This window comes from Halyomorpha halys, unplaced genomic scaffold (genome assembly GCF_000696795.3).
Source record: "Halyomorpha halys isolate HHAL.00 unplaced genomic scaffold, Hhal_1.1 Scaffold100.1, whole genome shotgun sequence".
In the NCBI taxonomy this organism is placed as follows: Eukaryota; Metazoa; Arthropoda; class Insecta; order Hemiptera; family Pentatomidae; genus Halyomorpha; species Halyomorpha halys.
In genome coordinates this window covers 488,876-506,492 of record NW_027112088.1, presented here as the reverse complement: position 1 = coordinate 506,492, position 17,617 = coordinate 488,876, and the positions used below count along the sequence as shown (strand labels likewise).

The 17,617-nt window shown below is 29.1% G+C and overlaps 1 protein-coding gene across 1 annotated transcript in view; it reads right to left on the bottom strand.

Moving 5' to 3' along the window:
* The window catches only part of Cals (calsyntenin-1), a 28,216-nt gene extending 12,626 nt beyond the window's left edge, over nt 1-15,590 (bottom strand). The window contains exons 1-5 of the mRNA XM_014415451.3: nt 15,340-15,590; nt 14,763-14,920; nt 14,564-14,685; nt 7,750-7,958; nt 375-521 (exon numbers count right to left, since the gene is read on the bottom strand). Coding sequence (XP_014270937.1) covers nt 375-521; nt 7,750-7,958; nt 14,564-14,685; nt 14,763-14,920; nt 15,340-15,436 — 733 coding nt within the window. The 5' untranslated portion in view covers nt 15,437-15,590. The remainder of the gene's footprint in view (nt 1-374; nt 522-7,749; nt 7,959-14,563; nt 14,686-14,762; nt 14,921-15,339) is intronic.
* Nucleotides 15,591-17,617: the final 2,027 nt, after the last annotated feature.

Here is a 17,617-nt window from a genome sequence, read left to right as displayed (position 1 = left end):
AATAGATCATTTAAGAAGTACATTTTTTTTTCTTTCACAGAACGGCCTTAAAGACCAAGCGAATATCATTATTTTCACTCCCTTTCATTCTTTCTGATTGTTTCTTCCTTCTTTCTATGGTCCATGAAACACCCTTTCTCACAACTCTTTCCCCTATAAGGGCCTTAATCTTTTTGTTCTTTTTTACAGATGAGGTTGATAAGAGAATTTGAAACTTTTTAGGTATTGATGAAAAAGATTGGCATACCCTAGACTAGACCATGACAACCATGAGAAGTTATGGTTAATGGTGCTGTTCTTAACATCGAAAGGTATATTCAACTAACTTTCATACTTATTGGCAAATAATTGAATAAGAAAACAATAATAATTACCTTTCCATCCAAGTTTACAGATTCTATTAACTTTAACAGTAACCATAACGGGCTGAGACTGTTTCATTCCACAATCATAGGCAACAACAGATAATATGTGGTTATGACTACGTTCATAATCCAATGGTTCAGTGTTCCTGATGGTACCTAAAAATAAATAAATTAAAATTGTTATTTATAATACAAAAATCATTCAGGAATCAGTTTCAACTTTTCAATATGTTTAGTCACTTAGTAAATAAAATTTACTGGTTAAATATATTTATTACTACATTGATTACACTAATACACACAGCCTACACAACACATAAGATCATCTACAGTCCATACACTAAGTTCACTTTATTTATTTAGCCGCCATAGATGGAGGAGCCAGTAGAGGTAGCCAGCCCCTCCTCCTTGCTTAAACGATGGTCCTTCTAACCCCCCATTTTTTTTTTGTTAATAAATATACCGACTCACTATACCGTGGCTAATAAGGCCTATTGCATGCCAGCTTTATGAGCTATTTAGTGTTTAAGATTAGTAGATTTTTCTTAAACTGGCATTATCATGAAACCTTTAAGATAAAAGACTATCTCAACAGAATCAACCATACAATTACCAAATGGCAAACAAATCACTTTTTGGATTTTATTTTATTTTCGCACCACTTCAAGCAATCTTAACAGAATCGAATAAAGAATAGAAGAAGGATATATAAATGAAGTAACTAATTTCCAAGAAGTTGGATTGTTAGGAAATGAAACATCGGAATAGAGAGCTACCCTCAGTGTTATGTAAAACTTATAGTAGGATATATCTCAATGCACAAAGGTAGCTAAAGTAAAAGTAGCTTTACCCTCCCACATTCATTCATCCCAACCGAGCCTACATGGATACACACCATTATCTGAGTATTGCTGAAATAGGAGCAAGAATTTCTGCTAAATTTAAATAGCTTATCAGCAAAAATTAAAAAAAGAAACTGATTAAACATATGAGAATAGGTGAGAAGAATATTGAAACTATACAGGTGGAGTACTCTTAGATCATAAACAGTGGAGCTGAAAAAATGCCATAAGCAGCATAGTTTAAGAAATATTAAACATATGAGAATAGCTGAGAAGAATATTGAAACTATACAGATGGAGTACTCATAGATCATAAACAGTGGAGCTGAAAAAATGCCATAAGCAGCATAGTTTAAGAAATATTAAACTTTAAGAAAGGAACAAGGAGAATGTAGTGGTTTAACGAAGATTATCAATAAGAAATCACCAAGGACACATCAAAATATGATTCATAGATATGCTAGACAATCATCCCAATCTTATTCACAAAGAAGACATAAAGAAAAAAGGCTTCACAGGAAAAATAAGAGACTGTGGAAGAGTAAAATGCTAGAGGATGCTGGAAAAAAAAAAGAATTAAAGTAAAATCAGATTTTTCTTGTAACGTATCAATGAAGAATTTATGCATTTAACAAAGATGAAGATGAATATTCCTTACACCAAAAGAGTTGGTTCTGGAAAGGCGGGTGAACTATTTTAACTAAATTTTTAAAAAGGGAATAAGTTATAATGAAGAGCAAGAAGAATAGAAAACTTTTGTTGAAGATATAAAAAAAAACCATTAAAAAAAACAAACAATAACAAATCCTCTGGTATAGGTTCAGGAACTGAAACGGTAAAAGCTATTTATAAGCTTTTACTTCTGATCTGAAGTGAAGACTAGAAGCCTTGGGACGGTAGGATCTACAAATAATATGGCCCACTCACACAAATTGAAACCGAACAGAATGAGCAAACTACTGAGAAATGGTTCTACTTAAAAGTGCTCTCAAAAATTCTATTTGAGAACCTTTAATTGAAAGCGGGCTCGATCCATTTAAAGGAGGTTTTAGAACAATATGATCTGCGGCAAACCAAATCTTTTTGATCAGGACTATTTTGCAGAAGACTGCTGCACACAATGGCCATCCACCATTTATTTATAAACTTCAGATCAGCTTATTATAGTATGAAAAGGTTAAAAAAATATCAGGTCATAGAGGAGTTTGGAGTTCCAGAGAAGCTCACTAGACTAGCAAAAATGACCATAAGCAGACCCCATTGTGTTGTTTCTATGGGAACAAACCGATCTGGTTCATTCAGAACTGACAGTTGAGTAAGACAGGGGAATTCTCTTGCCTTCTTTTTTAATTTAACTTTAAAAATAAGGAAAATAAGTAGGTGGCATCTCTTTTAATAGACTAGTCTAGATTCTAGGATAAGCAAACAATTTTGACACTTAGGGAGACTAGAAACAGGACAAAAAAAGGCCTTTACAACTTTTTAAAGGTCTGCCCATGAGGTTGGTGGTGAAAGAAGAGGAAACATACCTAGAAGCTAAACCATAAAACTAAGAAAGAGTAATTTCCTTGGTCTATGAGGTACAGTAATAAATTTTAAGAGTGACGTCTCCTAGCAGATTGCCACAAGGATCACAAATACCAGATTAGAAGCAAGTTCCTATACAAAATAGAAATTATTTAAAAAAAATTATCGATATAACTTATAAAACACAATTTAGTACGAATGCTGGTTACATATATCCAATTATTATCAAGTACATTACTGTACAAAAACTATTATATTTTTTTTATCCATATTAACTAATTAAATAAAATAATTTCTCAGTATAACACATTCCCGGGTATTATGCACTACATACACAATAAAAATACACATAAATTTTAAAAATGCTGTATCACAAAAAATATATATAGCACAAGAATTGACTAAAAATTATATGTTGATGTTCCAGCACATATAAGGTCCTAAAAATTTGTCAATGTCCTAAACTCTGAGAACTGATTTATCCAATATCTTGAGGATGTTTAGTCTCCAAAACCAATTAATCCATCATATATATTAAACCTATTAATATAGACATATTAAAAAATTTATTTTTTTTAAATCTGTTCAATACTTTTCACCTTTTTAAACATTAATGATGTCCAAATAAAAATTGTTATAGAAGTATAGGAAGTTTTGCTAAAAAGCAACAAATTTGTACTATTACAACAAATCTTTATTGCTAAAGTTCTCAAGACATAAAAAATATCCATAACTAAATCCCTTTATACAATATGAATTAACTATTATGAATTTGATCATTATTGTTGCCCATTGGACTAATCTACAAACTATTAATATTAAAATATGAGTTAATTCTTGCCTAAATTTAAACTTAACTTTGTTTTTCAAATAGAAAGAAGGTAAACAAAATCATAGATGTTCAATTCAAAGAAATCTAATAAAAATATCAATATTCGAGAACCATTAATGGTATCATAAGTCCATTGCTAATTTTTGAGAACTAATTGTCACAATATTGGGTGTGGCAATCCATTACCACTGCATCAGGCTCTAAAAGCATTTGCAATTAAACTCCATTTGGAACAGCCGTTGCCCCATTAGAAAGATTGGGAACTAAAAGATTTTTAGTTATTAAAAGTAATGTAAGGCGACAAAGAAAATTTTTGAAAGAGATAAATAAACTTTATTAAATCAATTTATAATATTAATATATTATAACTATAAATTATGATAAAATAAATTTATAGCTAATGTATTTATTTATTTGAGACTAGTGCTTTAATTAATACAAAAATATAATCCAATGATGTCAACACTTATTACAATTATTAAGTATTTATAATTATTTCACATTTATATAACTTCTGCTATGTTCCAGACATACTCTGTTACTTAAGAAATTCTTGATTATGACAATTCTTTATTAAAACTATTTTATCACATTATTTGTTTTACAATATGATTATTAAAATGTTTGCAGGCTATAATGACCCAAGTTTCCATTGATCCATCCAAAGCATAATAAGCAATAAGGATCAATTTTAACAAAAGATAGTTGAAAAAATTACTATATTAACCCTGAATGTAGGTCAAGGTTTTTTTTATCCTAAAATATTCTTCTGCAAAATGAGGTTCAACATATAATTGAGGTTCAAGTATGAAGGAATTTAATCAGTGACACTAAGAGTTGGAAACACAAGTTAGATGTTACCAAAAATGATGAATAGCTAACTTAAATTATACTTAGAATTAAGACTTGATAATAATAACTTAATTACATAGGCAAGTTTAAGGGAACAAAAAGTAGAAAGAGAATGATGAGTTTGGTACCACAGAACTGGATTATTTGCTCCTTAAAGACTAAAATTGATCCACTAACACTAAAAACGTTTTGTATAGCTCAGTGTGGCATACTAGGGGTAATGAAAAGAATGGAAGGGCTAGGAGGAAAAGATAAAAAGTTTATCTATAAACTGGGGGTTTGGAAAGTTGAGTTGAAAAATAATTTTAGATTTTATGATATTTTTGTTTCTCCTTCAGTCATTTTCTTTTAAAAAATATGCCTCCAAATTTTATTGCTTCATTGTTCTTTTTTTCAAAGTAGAAAGGTAAGTGTATGCATAAAGTTAATCGAATCTAATCAGTAATTCAGAAGTATCAGCTTTAATTTTTAATCTCTTCCATTTAAAATTTCTGAAAAAGTGACAGGAGATAACTTAGCACAAGAAATTGGGGATACTTTGCTTCAGCAAACCTGTGGTTCAAAGTCTCCTGCTGTTTTGTTTATTGTCTAATTCTTTTTAATTTTCAAAATCCTTTCAATAAAATAGCAATTTTGAATCAATTAAAAAATATATACAGAAACCTAATTTTGTATCTATTTTGGTCTGGATTCATACTGAATAAAATTTTCAATTTTGATATTTTTTTTTTTCTACTTTTACTAAAACTGAAAATGCATATTGTATATAAAAAATAATTTCTGACATAGGATTTCCAAACAAAATTCATTTATACTACTCTTATATTATATTATTGATTACGACAGCCTTAAATCAGCTATTGATGCTTTAGAGCAAGTATTTTTAATTGATTTTATAAAGTGCTGCTGAAAAAACTTTACTCTACCTCCACATTCTGTAAAATAATATTCTATGCATTCAATTTTATTTTTATGTAAACACACTGTATATTTTCTCTCTCTGCAATTTTTCTTTCATTTATACTCTAGCGAAGATAAGGTATAAATTTCAGACTATCCTGACTTATGTAAGTGGGCTAAAGATACAGAATATAAAAAAATATCCAAAAAGTGGTGCAGAGTAATCTATTTTCACAGTACGTGAAATTATTTACAGTAGTTTAAGAAATAGTGTCAACAATTTATTAAAGGTCAACACTGCAGTTCTTCTTTAGGAATGTTGTGATTTGAGGAGGTGTATAGGAACTAACAGTAAATGTTCATTCGACTTTAGTAGGAACTTAGCAACTGACAAAGCAGATCAGTTCTCATTTTAGCCCTTTATTTTCCATTAAACTTAAACCATACCACTATTTAAAAAACATTTACAATAAAAAAATCGACAGAATAAAAACATTTCTCACTCAATTAATAAACACCCATCTTCTTTAAAAGTTTGAAGAATTTCAATTTAGGGAGGTATCAATGTAATTTTTCCTTCCCGTATTTATTCTCTGAAAATTATTTTCAAAATGGAGAGTTAACTAATATCTAGAATCAAGCTATATTCGAAGAAGGAGGTCCTACAGCTGTAGGACGGACCTGGGACATTGTAACCTACAAAGATTTTAATTATTATATAGTAAAATAAGATGTGATAAATAATTTTAATAGAAGATTGTCACAATTGAAAATTTCCTTAATGGCTTGTCTGGGTGAAATATTAGAGATGTGAAAAAAAAAAATAATGGGTAAAGACTGTTGGTGTATCTTGATTTTTATATTAATTAAAATTATAGGTATTTCTGAAAATTAAACCAAATTGGTTGTAATAAAATTGGGCATCAGATTTAAACTAATGAATGTAAGGAAAGACTGCATGATTAGATTCAGTTTTTTGGTCACATGGCATGCCTAACAATTCTAACCATTCATTTGGTAATATAGGTTAGGTAAAACCTCTCAAATTGTAAAGTTATATTTTTAGCATGCCTACTTGATAGGAAAAATTTTATATTATTAAATCTTCCAATGTATTTGTTAACTATAAAATTATTCACAACTCCGTTCATTAATTGATTTTATTCATTTAAGAAATAATATTGAGCACTTAAAATATATGTATTTATGATATAACATTTCTAACAGCATAATCACTTCACAAATATATTATCATCCTTGATTTATAACAGAATTGAGGACAATTATCTAACAAAAAATTTTGATTGATATCTTTTTCTCAAATAAATAAAGAATTTATATGAGATGGTTGGACGTGAAGAACACAAATAAGTAAAAATTTGTTTATTAGTGCCAATGTTTCGACAAGAATTTCAAGCCTTCATCAGGGCTAAGAACAAGAACAAGATAACAACCATGATGAATAAAAGGAATAACAGAATACTTAGAAAATAACAGACAACATTGAAATATAGATAGTTTTGAAAGAAAATATATAGTCTAAGTACTATAAGAAGATAGAGGCTACTGAGATAAGAATAAGAAATATTACAATTAAAAATGAAGAAAGAACAAGAAAATAATATTCATAAGAAACTCCAGAAAGTAAATTCTGTTATACCCAACCTTCAAATTGCTTTCAAACCCCATAACAAATTATCTAAAAACTATTCATATCTTAAGGATCCTATTCCTCTTATACATCGATCATGTCATATCCTTGCACCACTTCCAACTGTAATTCCTCTAACATTGATGAAACCGAAAATATCTTAAAGGACCGCATTACTCGACATAAATATTCAGTTTCTTCCTACTATAATTCTTCTGCTGCAAAACGTTCAGAGCACTGCTTATCTTGGAATCCCTTTCATTTCAATTTCAACATATTTTTTAACTCTGAAATCGGCAGTATTTTATTTCTTTAATTTTGTTATTTTATTTACATATTTAATTAATTACATATACGTTTTCTTTCCTACCTTTTTCATTACTTTAATTTTAGATAATTTTCATTTTGTATAATATATAATTGTTCTTTCCTCTTCTCATGTAGCCTCTGCCCCCTTATAATTCTCAGACAACACATTTTCTTTCAACACTATTTATGTATCTATATTATTTATTACAGTGGTTATCTTGTTTTTTGTTCTTAGCCCTGATGAAGGCCTGAAATTCTGAAATGCTGGCACTAATCAATAAGTTTTTACTTATTTGTGTTCTTGTATGATTGCACCCCTAACTACCATCTCCTCATATATGTATTTTATATAATCATATTAAGAAATTAATTTTCCATGAAACAATGATGCTCATTTGTACTATAAAAGTAAGCATACTCATCTGTTATTTGAAAAAGCAAAAATGTTTTCAACATCTGGAAAATATTTACCTTCATTATCAATGGTGAAGGGTTGATCAGTGGTTAAAATCTCATATTTGCAGATATCTCCAAACTTAGGAGTGCAATCTCTGTCAGTAGCTTCAACCCGAACAATTTCCGAGTATAACCTTCCCTCATCTACCTGGCACACATAGGAGGCCTCCAAGAAAACGGGGGCGAACTCATTGATGTCCATAACAGTGATGTGAACAGTAGCACTAAAAACAAAAAAATTATTTTGATATTATTGTGAGAAGAAATAATGAGATATATATCTTTATCTTGTTTAACAATATTGAAAACATAATACAGTTATTTGATAACATTCATAATTAAATGGTCCACTTTTTAATTATTATTGTATATGATACCGTATTTGACATTTAATGATTTTGTAATCATTAAAAAAAACAACTCACTAAAGACTTGATTTGAATGCAAATAAGGTTCTCCAGCGGGACGACAAATGTCTTGCTAGGGTGGCTTATAAGAGATAACTAAAATTGAAACAAATGATAAATGAATGGAATATGGTCCGGGTGCGGTAAAAAAAAAACTCAAATAGTAGATAATTATACTATTTTATAAAATAGCACCCGGACCATATTCCATTCATCTATACACACGGTCAATCAATAATCTTCCAGAAACAAATGATAGTATTTTTTCTTTCTTAATTATTACTTCATGTCTCTTTGTGTTAAAAAAAAAAGATTGCTGATTAGTTATATCTCTTCAAAAAACTCAATCTACTTCCATTATAAATATACATACATACATAAGGCTGATTAAAGTGGAAATAAGTTAGATAGATTCAAAAAACTTAAAAGAGTTTTGAAATTTCAAGTTTTTATGAGAGGAAAACTAAAATGGAGAGGCATTAAAGTGTATAAGGTTAATCAATTGTTTAATTGGTCCTTGGCCTGCTCAACTGCTCCTCAGACTTCCCTGATGGAGAGTCCTGTTATCTTCAGATCCTCGGAGATGCTGTCCTTTTATCTTCCCTTTGGTCTTGCATGAGACCTTAATTTATTGGGGTTCCCATAATACTTCTTCTTCTGACCATCTCCTCCACACTCTTTTTTATAACATGGTCCAGCCATGCAATTCTATTTACTTTTACAAATTGGAAAGGGAAACACAGATAAATCTCATTATTTCTACTGAGTCAAAATGAACCATTCTCCAATACAGATAAATAAATGTGTCTTAAAATCTTTCTTTCAAACCTTCAGCTGATACTTTATGCAATGTCCAGGTTTCTGATGCATATATCAAGATGGGGCCGAACTAGAGTTTTATAGTCATGCGACTGAGCAGCCTGAATCTAAAAAGTTTATATAAACTGAAATAAAACCGATTTGCTGCAATTATCATGAATTTTATTCCTTCTTCTTCATCCAAGAAGTCATTAATCTTCGATCCTAAATATTTAAAGCTTTTGGGCACACTCAAATCTGCAGCTTCCAATTATATATTTCTCCATGGATGGATTGGCTTCTTCTTCCACACAGTGTGGATCTTTGTCTTGTCCTCATTTTTTCTTCCTTCCATCTCAAGCCTCATAAATATTATTTAATGCTCTGTAAACTTCTACCTATAATGATAACTTGTCCGCATATGACTTGCACCATATTGTCAACTATGGTTTTATGTGACATTGGTCCTACTCTTTTCAAAATGGCATTTAGAGTTATGTGGAATAGTAGTAGAGCAAGAGAATCTCCCTGTCTCAGTCCTCATTTTACTAAGAATGAGTATCCGACTTTTCCATCTTGATCTTGCCAACTGTATCTTTCATAGTAAACAAAAACAGGAAAAAAACTTCAAAACTAATAAAACTTATCTGGTATTACATCTGACTGTTACATTGCGTAACAGAAAAGGTTTACATGGTAGATAAATCTTATTTGTTTTCGATGTCAGAGCAATGTAGAAAAACTCTGGCGTATATGAAAATTTTAAACTTCAAAGCAATATTTCATAAGATTGATTATAAAGTATTCTTTTAAATAAATATTTCAAAATGTTAGAAGGCAAGAATGATGGGTTTAAAGTCAGAGGCAATGGAGACTTTTTTTATTTTGCAGGTTATATGTAAACTATAGGTTCATGAGAGGGATGGCACTCTAAGTTATTTACCCTAAATCCACCTTGATAATCTCTGAGTTGTGGCTCCAAGTATGGAATAAGGCATTTATATAATATTTATATGAGAATACTTATACTTACATAGTTGTTCTAAAAGCTTAGTTATTTCTTCTATTTGTTGTGAACCCTATGTAGGATGTGTTTATTCAAAATAGATAGAATATTAAGACTGTCAGCTGGAAACAGTTCAATTTCATTTTACTCATCTGGTAGATTATTAAGCGCACGATCCTCAATTATGGGATAAAGGAATTTCTTGAAGTTATCTCTTTATCTTTCTTATACAGCCTTTTTTATAACCAGTTACCTTCAGCATTTTTAACTGTTGAAACTTGCTGTTGTGGTCTTGACTTGTTCAAAAAATGTTCTCATCCCATTACTTCTTCTGGATTCCTCAATAGCCTTCACCTTCTCTAGTAGTGCTAGTTTCTTCTTTTTCTTTAGTATTAACTTTGCTTTTGAAATTGTGTTTTTGAGCGCTTTCCTTCTATGTCTAGGGTCTTGGCTCAAGTGCATTTATCTCTGGCATTGGACAGATGGAAAAAACTCTAGCGTTCAGTACTGTCCAAGCTTCTACCAGCTACACTCATTCTAGGTTCTGCTGCCTTTAAGGATATTACACTCCTTTTTGATTATTATTGAATTTATTCAAATTTATTTTTTTATGTACATACATTTATTTATTTTATATATTCCTTTATTTCACACACTTCCAATAACACTTTTTTGTAAGTCCCAAAGGTTTTTTTTTTTTACATTACATAATGTTTATATGTTTATTTAATAACTTTTCTAGAGTCCTTATTCAGCAATTCAACTAAAAAACCCACCAAACATTCATGTATCAGCTGATTGCATATGTAGATTCAGTGACATACACGGGAGATGAAAATGAATAGTCAAGGTTGAAAACCAGGTATTTAAACTTTATTTGGTTAAATATTACATTTAATGCATTATTTGATGCTTATTTAAATCATAAGAAAAGAAAATATTTTTGAAAATGTGCTTTTATTGAGCGGTTTCCTACAGGAGCCTCTGTTATCAAACTGTTAATTATGCCAAAAGAAAAATGCAATTAAAAATCATGATGGAGCAGAATGATAATAAAATAGTTTTTTGTGGATTTATTTGAACTTTTAACAGTTTTAAATTATACATTATAAATAACATAACGTAAGTGTACTTTGTCAAGGAAGGAATCAATGTTTAACAGTCGCTTCTTAGGTCCATGACTTCTGTAATAATTATTTAATATCAAATCATGCCCTTCTACCAGTACCTGCCCTTAAATCCTTCATGGGAGGCTAGTATAGGAGTGATTCCTTTGTTTCAGTGCCTACCATTTAAATAGCTCACTATTGGAAAAGTTGTAAAAATATAGATCTTTATACAAGTTGATGTTATTTTCCCTTCTGCTTTTGATAGCATTCAGAGTTGGATTTTATTAAAGCAATGGAGCATAATTTAATAACTTTGAGCTATTATCCGATTTGTTTTTATACATTGTTGCTATGAAATCACTGACCTCTAAGCTAATGTTTGCACTTACTCCTTAGCCTTTGTGTTGGAATAAGAGGGTGTGAACAAAGAGGCAAGCGTGGACCATATTGGGATTTGCAGAACAAATGTTATAGTCTTAATGTAATGTTTTTATAAATAAAAATAAGTAAAATTTGATTAAAATAATAGAAAAACATAAGTTTTGCTATTCATTTAACCTCTTAAATATTATGTCCTTGTTTTACTCTTTACAGGAAAACAATGAAAATTTTATGGTTTGGATGAAATTCAAGGGGAACAGGTCTCATGCTTGTGCCCAAGAGCTATTCTATCAAAGTACAAGGAGAATGAAATCCACTAAATTATATTATCAATGGCCAAAAAAGTCTAACTTTTAAAATTAAAGTTTGGATTTGGCCCAATCCAAGAGATTATAAAAAGAATAAAACACTATTGCATCTCAAAATCAATACCAATACTTTAATAAATTTAATAAATACCTTTGATAAATATGAAAAAAAAATCTCTTATAATGTGAACCTGATCACTTTAAGTGAGATTAAATAATACTGCAATTTAGAACAGGTATAATAAACAATATAAAATTTGAAAACTAATTAAAGATATAGGATTTAATGCTAACCAAATTTAATCAGAATATATGAGTGACTTGGCGGAAAAGTGAAAAATAAACTGATCTTCTGCTCATGTGAACAAAATTGAAGAAATGGAAACTCAAAATAATATGTCAGGTAATACCAATTCAATTAACTCAATCAAAATCAATTGATATACGACGAAAAACAAATAAAATAAGGAATATGGCTCTCTAATAATTTACTTCATAAGCAAACTGTAGGTTTCAGAAATTCTAGATCATATTTTTTCAATATCTTTCAGGACAAAGAATTAAAAACTAATATTAATTGAATCATTAAGTTAAGATTAATCAGTTTAAAAAGAAAACAAAAATAATAAGATTAAAAAAAAAAGTAAACTGTTAACACTGATAAATATAATTTATGAGGAGGGTGTAAATAGAAAGACATGAAAGTTATAATAATAATTTATTATTTGGGTATCTTAACTTCCTAGTCATATTAGAAAAACAATTAAATAAACAATGGTTCTTTTATTGTCAACCGATAAAGAAAACATAAGAATTATAAAGAAATTTCATGCAGTGTTAAAAGCACTGCTAATAAAGAAACTGTACTTTTAAGTCATTGGTAATTAGCAAGACTATATAAATGAAGATAAATAAACATTTAAACAATATAAAAAAAACCCCACTAAATCAGCAAATTGAATGAAAAAAAATCACTGATAAAATCTAAAAAGACTAAAACAACATTTCTAATCAAACTGAAATATAACCATTCAACAAAAAAAGATTTCAATAAATAATGATTCTTTTATTGTACATACATTGACTGATTAAGAACTGTAAAGAAACTTCATATTTAAAAGAATAAGATGGAACATAATTTGTAAAAATTATCCTAATAATTTGAAAGCCAGAAGAAATTGGTTAACTTAACCATTCAAAAGTCAAATCTAAAGTTTTTTCCCCCCAATTTCCAGCCTATTAAGCTTAACTACAGGAAACATATGTTTTTTAAAAGTGAAAGAATCCTAGTAATATGTTTACATTTATCATACTAAATGTTAATAGTAGTGTTATTACATTATTGCTTGGTAGCTTTTAAGTGAATCAGAAATCTAGAAATTTTTCTAATGATTATTATCATGGATAAAATATATCAATTACAATCAATAATACCTGTTTCAAAATTAGCATACCAAAATGCAAAATTTGACATTCTGAAATACACATCTTTTGTAGGACGGGTTTTCAAAATGACAAAGAACCTGTCCTAACACCCCTACTACTTCAGTTGAGGAATTATGTCCTACTTTCCATATTGTAGTGGTTTGACCAGGATGGTCCATAAGGTGAAACAAGAACCTACGTGTCAAAAACACTGCTAATAGAGAAACTGTACTTTTAAGTCATTGGTAGTATCAAGACGGCAAGTGAAGATAAATAAACATTTAAACAATAAAAAAAACTGAATCAGTAAATTGAATTAAAAAAAAAAACAACTAAAAAATAGATAAAATCTAAAAAGATTAAAACATTTAGAACCAAACTGAAGTATAGCCATTCAATGAAAAGCATACTTAATTTCATTTGAGGGAAAAGTAGTAAATATTGATACTCATTCAATATATAGGACATCATGAAAAAATCAAGTATTATTACAATTTAAAACTATCATATCAATGATTTATGGATAATATATATATTTAAAAAAATAGGAGTTTCCTGTCAAGAATCAATATATCCACTTTTGGGAAGTATAAATTAAAAATTATAATGGGAGTTTCTTGAGCAGAAGAGTTAAATTATTATTGAAAATGTTAATTGATAACAACTACTTGACATGGGAAAATTTGATTAAAATCAACTGAGCAAGTTTTTACTGTAGAACTTTTAATTTTTTTTTTGTCAAAAACCTTTACTTTTCAGAAGTTGATAAATTAACTTTTGACAGAAAACTTCTCAAATATGTATTACTACTGTTAACAACTGAAAGCGCTATATTCAAATAAAACTTCAAGTCAGTTGATTACAATGATTCAAAATGTATTAATAAAAACAACAATATAAGTTCAATTAGTAGTTTCTTGATTAACAGGGAATAGCTCTCACAAGGTTTTTTAAATAATGAAATAAATTGGTAAACAGTTAATCAAATGAATATAACTCTTGCATTATTGTATTACAATTAATAATCCCAAGAATTTTCAAAGAGGGTGTGTCATGGACATAATATAATTGGAAGTTTCAGAATGATAACATTACAAATCAACACAGGAGCTTCTTACTCTATTTTCCCCAATACATAAGGAGAATTGCGGTCTATTACGAAAAAAATAATGCATAAATAAATACTGTGGTTTAATTAACACTAGGAGATGGCTTAGAGCAATAAATAGGAAATATTTACAGAAATAATTATTATTCAGGGATTTAATAAAATATCACTAAAGATTTAATACATGAACGAAATTAATAAGCCAATTTTCAAAATCCATGAATAGTAAACATTAGAAGGTAAAAATAATTATTAATTGGAAGCAATACTTTAATACAATAACTTACTTTTCAGATTGAAGACCAGAACAAGAAACTGCAGCAATATCAAATTTATAATTTTTCCTCTTTTCACAGTTTAAAACTCTCCGAGCTTTCAATTCAGCTTCACCATTATCTTTCAAAATTATCTATAAATTATATAACATAAATAATAAAATATTTAGATCAAATATTCAAAAATATTAACATTAGCATATAACACTACCTGAAAAGGTGCTTCGCCATGATGTTTGTTTACTATGTGGAAACCGCAAATTTTTGCACCAACACCCCTAATTGTAGGGGTAACTTCGACAACAGTTTCATTTTCTTTTACGAGTCCATGATATCCAGCCTCAAGATTTTGCAATGAAAGTCTGGGAACTAAAAATGATTATGGGTTCATTAGAAACTGACAGGTGATTACTTATAAGTGTGAAAATTATAAACATAAGGCATTTAAAATTAGGTAGATTCAATATTACTATACAAAATACTTCAATGGATATTTTATTAACATATAGGTATAAAAAAAGTGAGTGACATAACTATAATTGAACAACTGTTGATTATGTAAATTAATGATACTAGTTATCACTAAATTCATTTAATTATTGTTATAATAATCGCATAAAAATTATACAAGGCAAGGTAATAAGAGACCAGGTAGTTGGTATACCAAAATGGAAACTGTGTCACAGAGCCTTTGTGCTCTCCCTTCAACTTTTCACCGGGACAGACATTACAACAGAAGAATATAAAAATGAACACAAATAAAACTGGGAATAAAAAAACTATTTTACCTCCATCTAAGAAAGGTTCGGGGCTAGAACTAAATGTAAAGGCTTCTCCAAAAATAATCAGATAAGCGGCAAATAAGTATAGCCCTTGATAAATCATTGCGTCTTAATCCATAAACTAGTTAAAACAGAACGATGCACACTTGGCACAAACAAAACTACACTAAAACATAATTTAAATTTCGTTATAGAACCAATGAAAATGTCACGTATAAGTAACAAAATGTATAGATTCCGTGAGTCACTAGCCACCAGCACTGCGTCTATCGATTAGCTAACTTGTACTGTAGAGTGCGCTGCATGAATTATTCCTGCCAGGTAAAAAACAAGAAATGATAATGTGAAAATTATTGGTTTTACTATTTAAATAGTCTTATATCAAAAACGCACTTGAATCGCATTCAACTTTCTTAATTTAAAATAAGTAAGATTTACATTAAGTGATATATAACTTATTATTTCACACTTAGCCAGGGAAGTTTAACTATCTTACAAAATTGCAGAACAAAAATATTAGTTATATTAATAATTATTCAATATTTATTCACGAAACTATATTAATTTTTACAAAAACAGAAACAAAAATGATAAAAATAATGCTATCTGGTGGCTTTTCAGTAACCTACGGATTCAAAACTTTCTCTTTGAAGAAGCTCGGTGTTTTATAGGTATGTAATTTCCCTTCATGTAACTTGATAACTTTATTTTATTGGTAAGTTTATCTCAACTAAAATTTAAAAGTTTAATTTGAAAAAGGGAAAAAAATTGAGCAGTGTTGCTCTGACCCCTCCCTTCGTACACCTGCCATGGCAGGTGCAAAAACTGATCTTCAGGTGGTTTTGTTTGCTTACAGGAAGTAGAGTTAAAATAACTTTATAAATGTATATTTACAAGGCTTTATCTCACTGTAGTATTTTGTTTTTCAACTTATTCAGATGAAAATTGCGAGTTATACATTCTTCAGTAAATTATAATATCTCCAGATACTTAAGTATGGCAATGATCTCTGAGTAACACAATTGAAAATTGTAATCCTAAATATTTTAAATGAACAGTCATAATTCATTTTATTCTAATAAAATTAAAAGTTCATTTAGCTATATTTGATCGTTGATAAACGTTTTTGTTCAGTTAATGGTAATAACTTTACATCAGCATTTACATAGAATGAAAATATTTATGTAATTATAAATAAAGTGCTTCGAACAGATATTTCATTGGTATTAATAAATATTCGTTGCATACATTGTCGTGTTTATTAAGAAAGAAGTTGAAAATACCTGCATTGCCAAAGAAAAAACGAACAAAAAAGAAACAGAAGATGTAGGAATGTTTCTTCACAATAGTGAAGGAAGGTACCTGAAGAGTCATTGTTGGACCTGACCTGAAACCTGAACACTACCACTGAAGTAAAGGTTTTCGGTACACCATATCTTCCTTAATACTTCATCAATACCAATGATTAAGTACTCATTTTGAAGATTACATTCTCGCTTGCAGCGAAAAATAAATTTTTTAATTGTACGTTTTTATTTTAAAATGGCGGTAATTAGTTGTTTCATTACCCGATATCTTGTCCATTTAAGAAGAATTTGAAGTATTTTTTGGATTACTTTCCCAAAGTATTGAATTATAAAAAAGGATTAAGATTTTTAAAAAGATACTGATATTTATGAATACTTTTCAGAATAAGAAAGTTTTAATTAATAAATTTTTGAATTTATTTATTTCCACGTTATATTACCATTTGGTGAATAACCAATATGAAATGTGAATGGTTCGCACTGGACCTGATGTTACCTGAACGCGTTCAATGTATTCTTTACAGACTACTTGCTCTGAAACTTCGACAAGAGTTCATCCTTTATTAGCTCTATGTTTAACTATTATCGATAAAAGGCAAAATTTAATTCCAATTGTAATTTTACAGGGAAATTCATAAGAATACAATTACGTTGTTCAAACATTATCAAATATGCTTTACGTAAGTTATAAAAGGCTTTAATATATTGTTTCAATTGAATAATATTTATCTGGCTTGTGGTTCCAGTACCTCTTCTGAAATAGATGTTGAGTTGTTGATCTTTCCTTGATTTAATTCCTCGCTAATATAAAGAGTTAGAATTAGGTTTTGATTTCTGTTTTCCAACCTCATAACTATGACATATTGCGTCGCTCTGTACAAATATATATTCTATATGCTCGAAAGAGAAGCTATATTATATGACTAGTTATTATTACACTATCAATCCGACTTGCGTTTATAGTACTAGACCTTGGT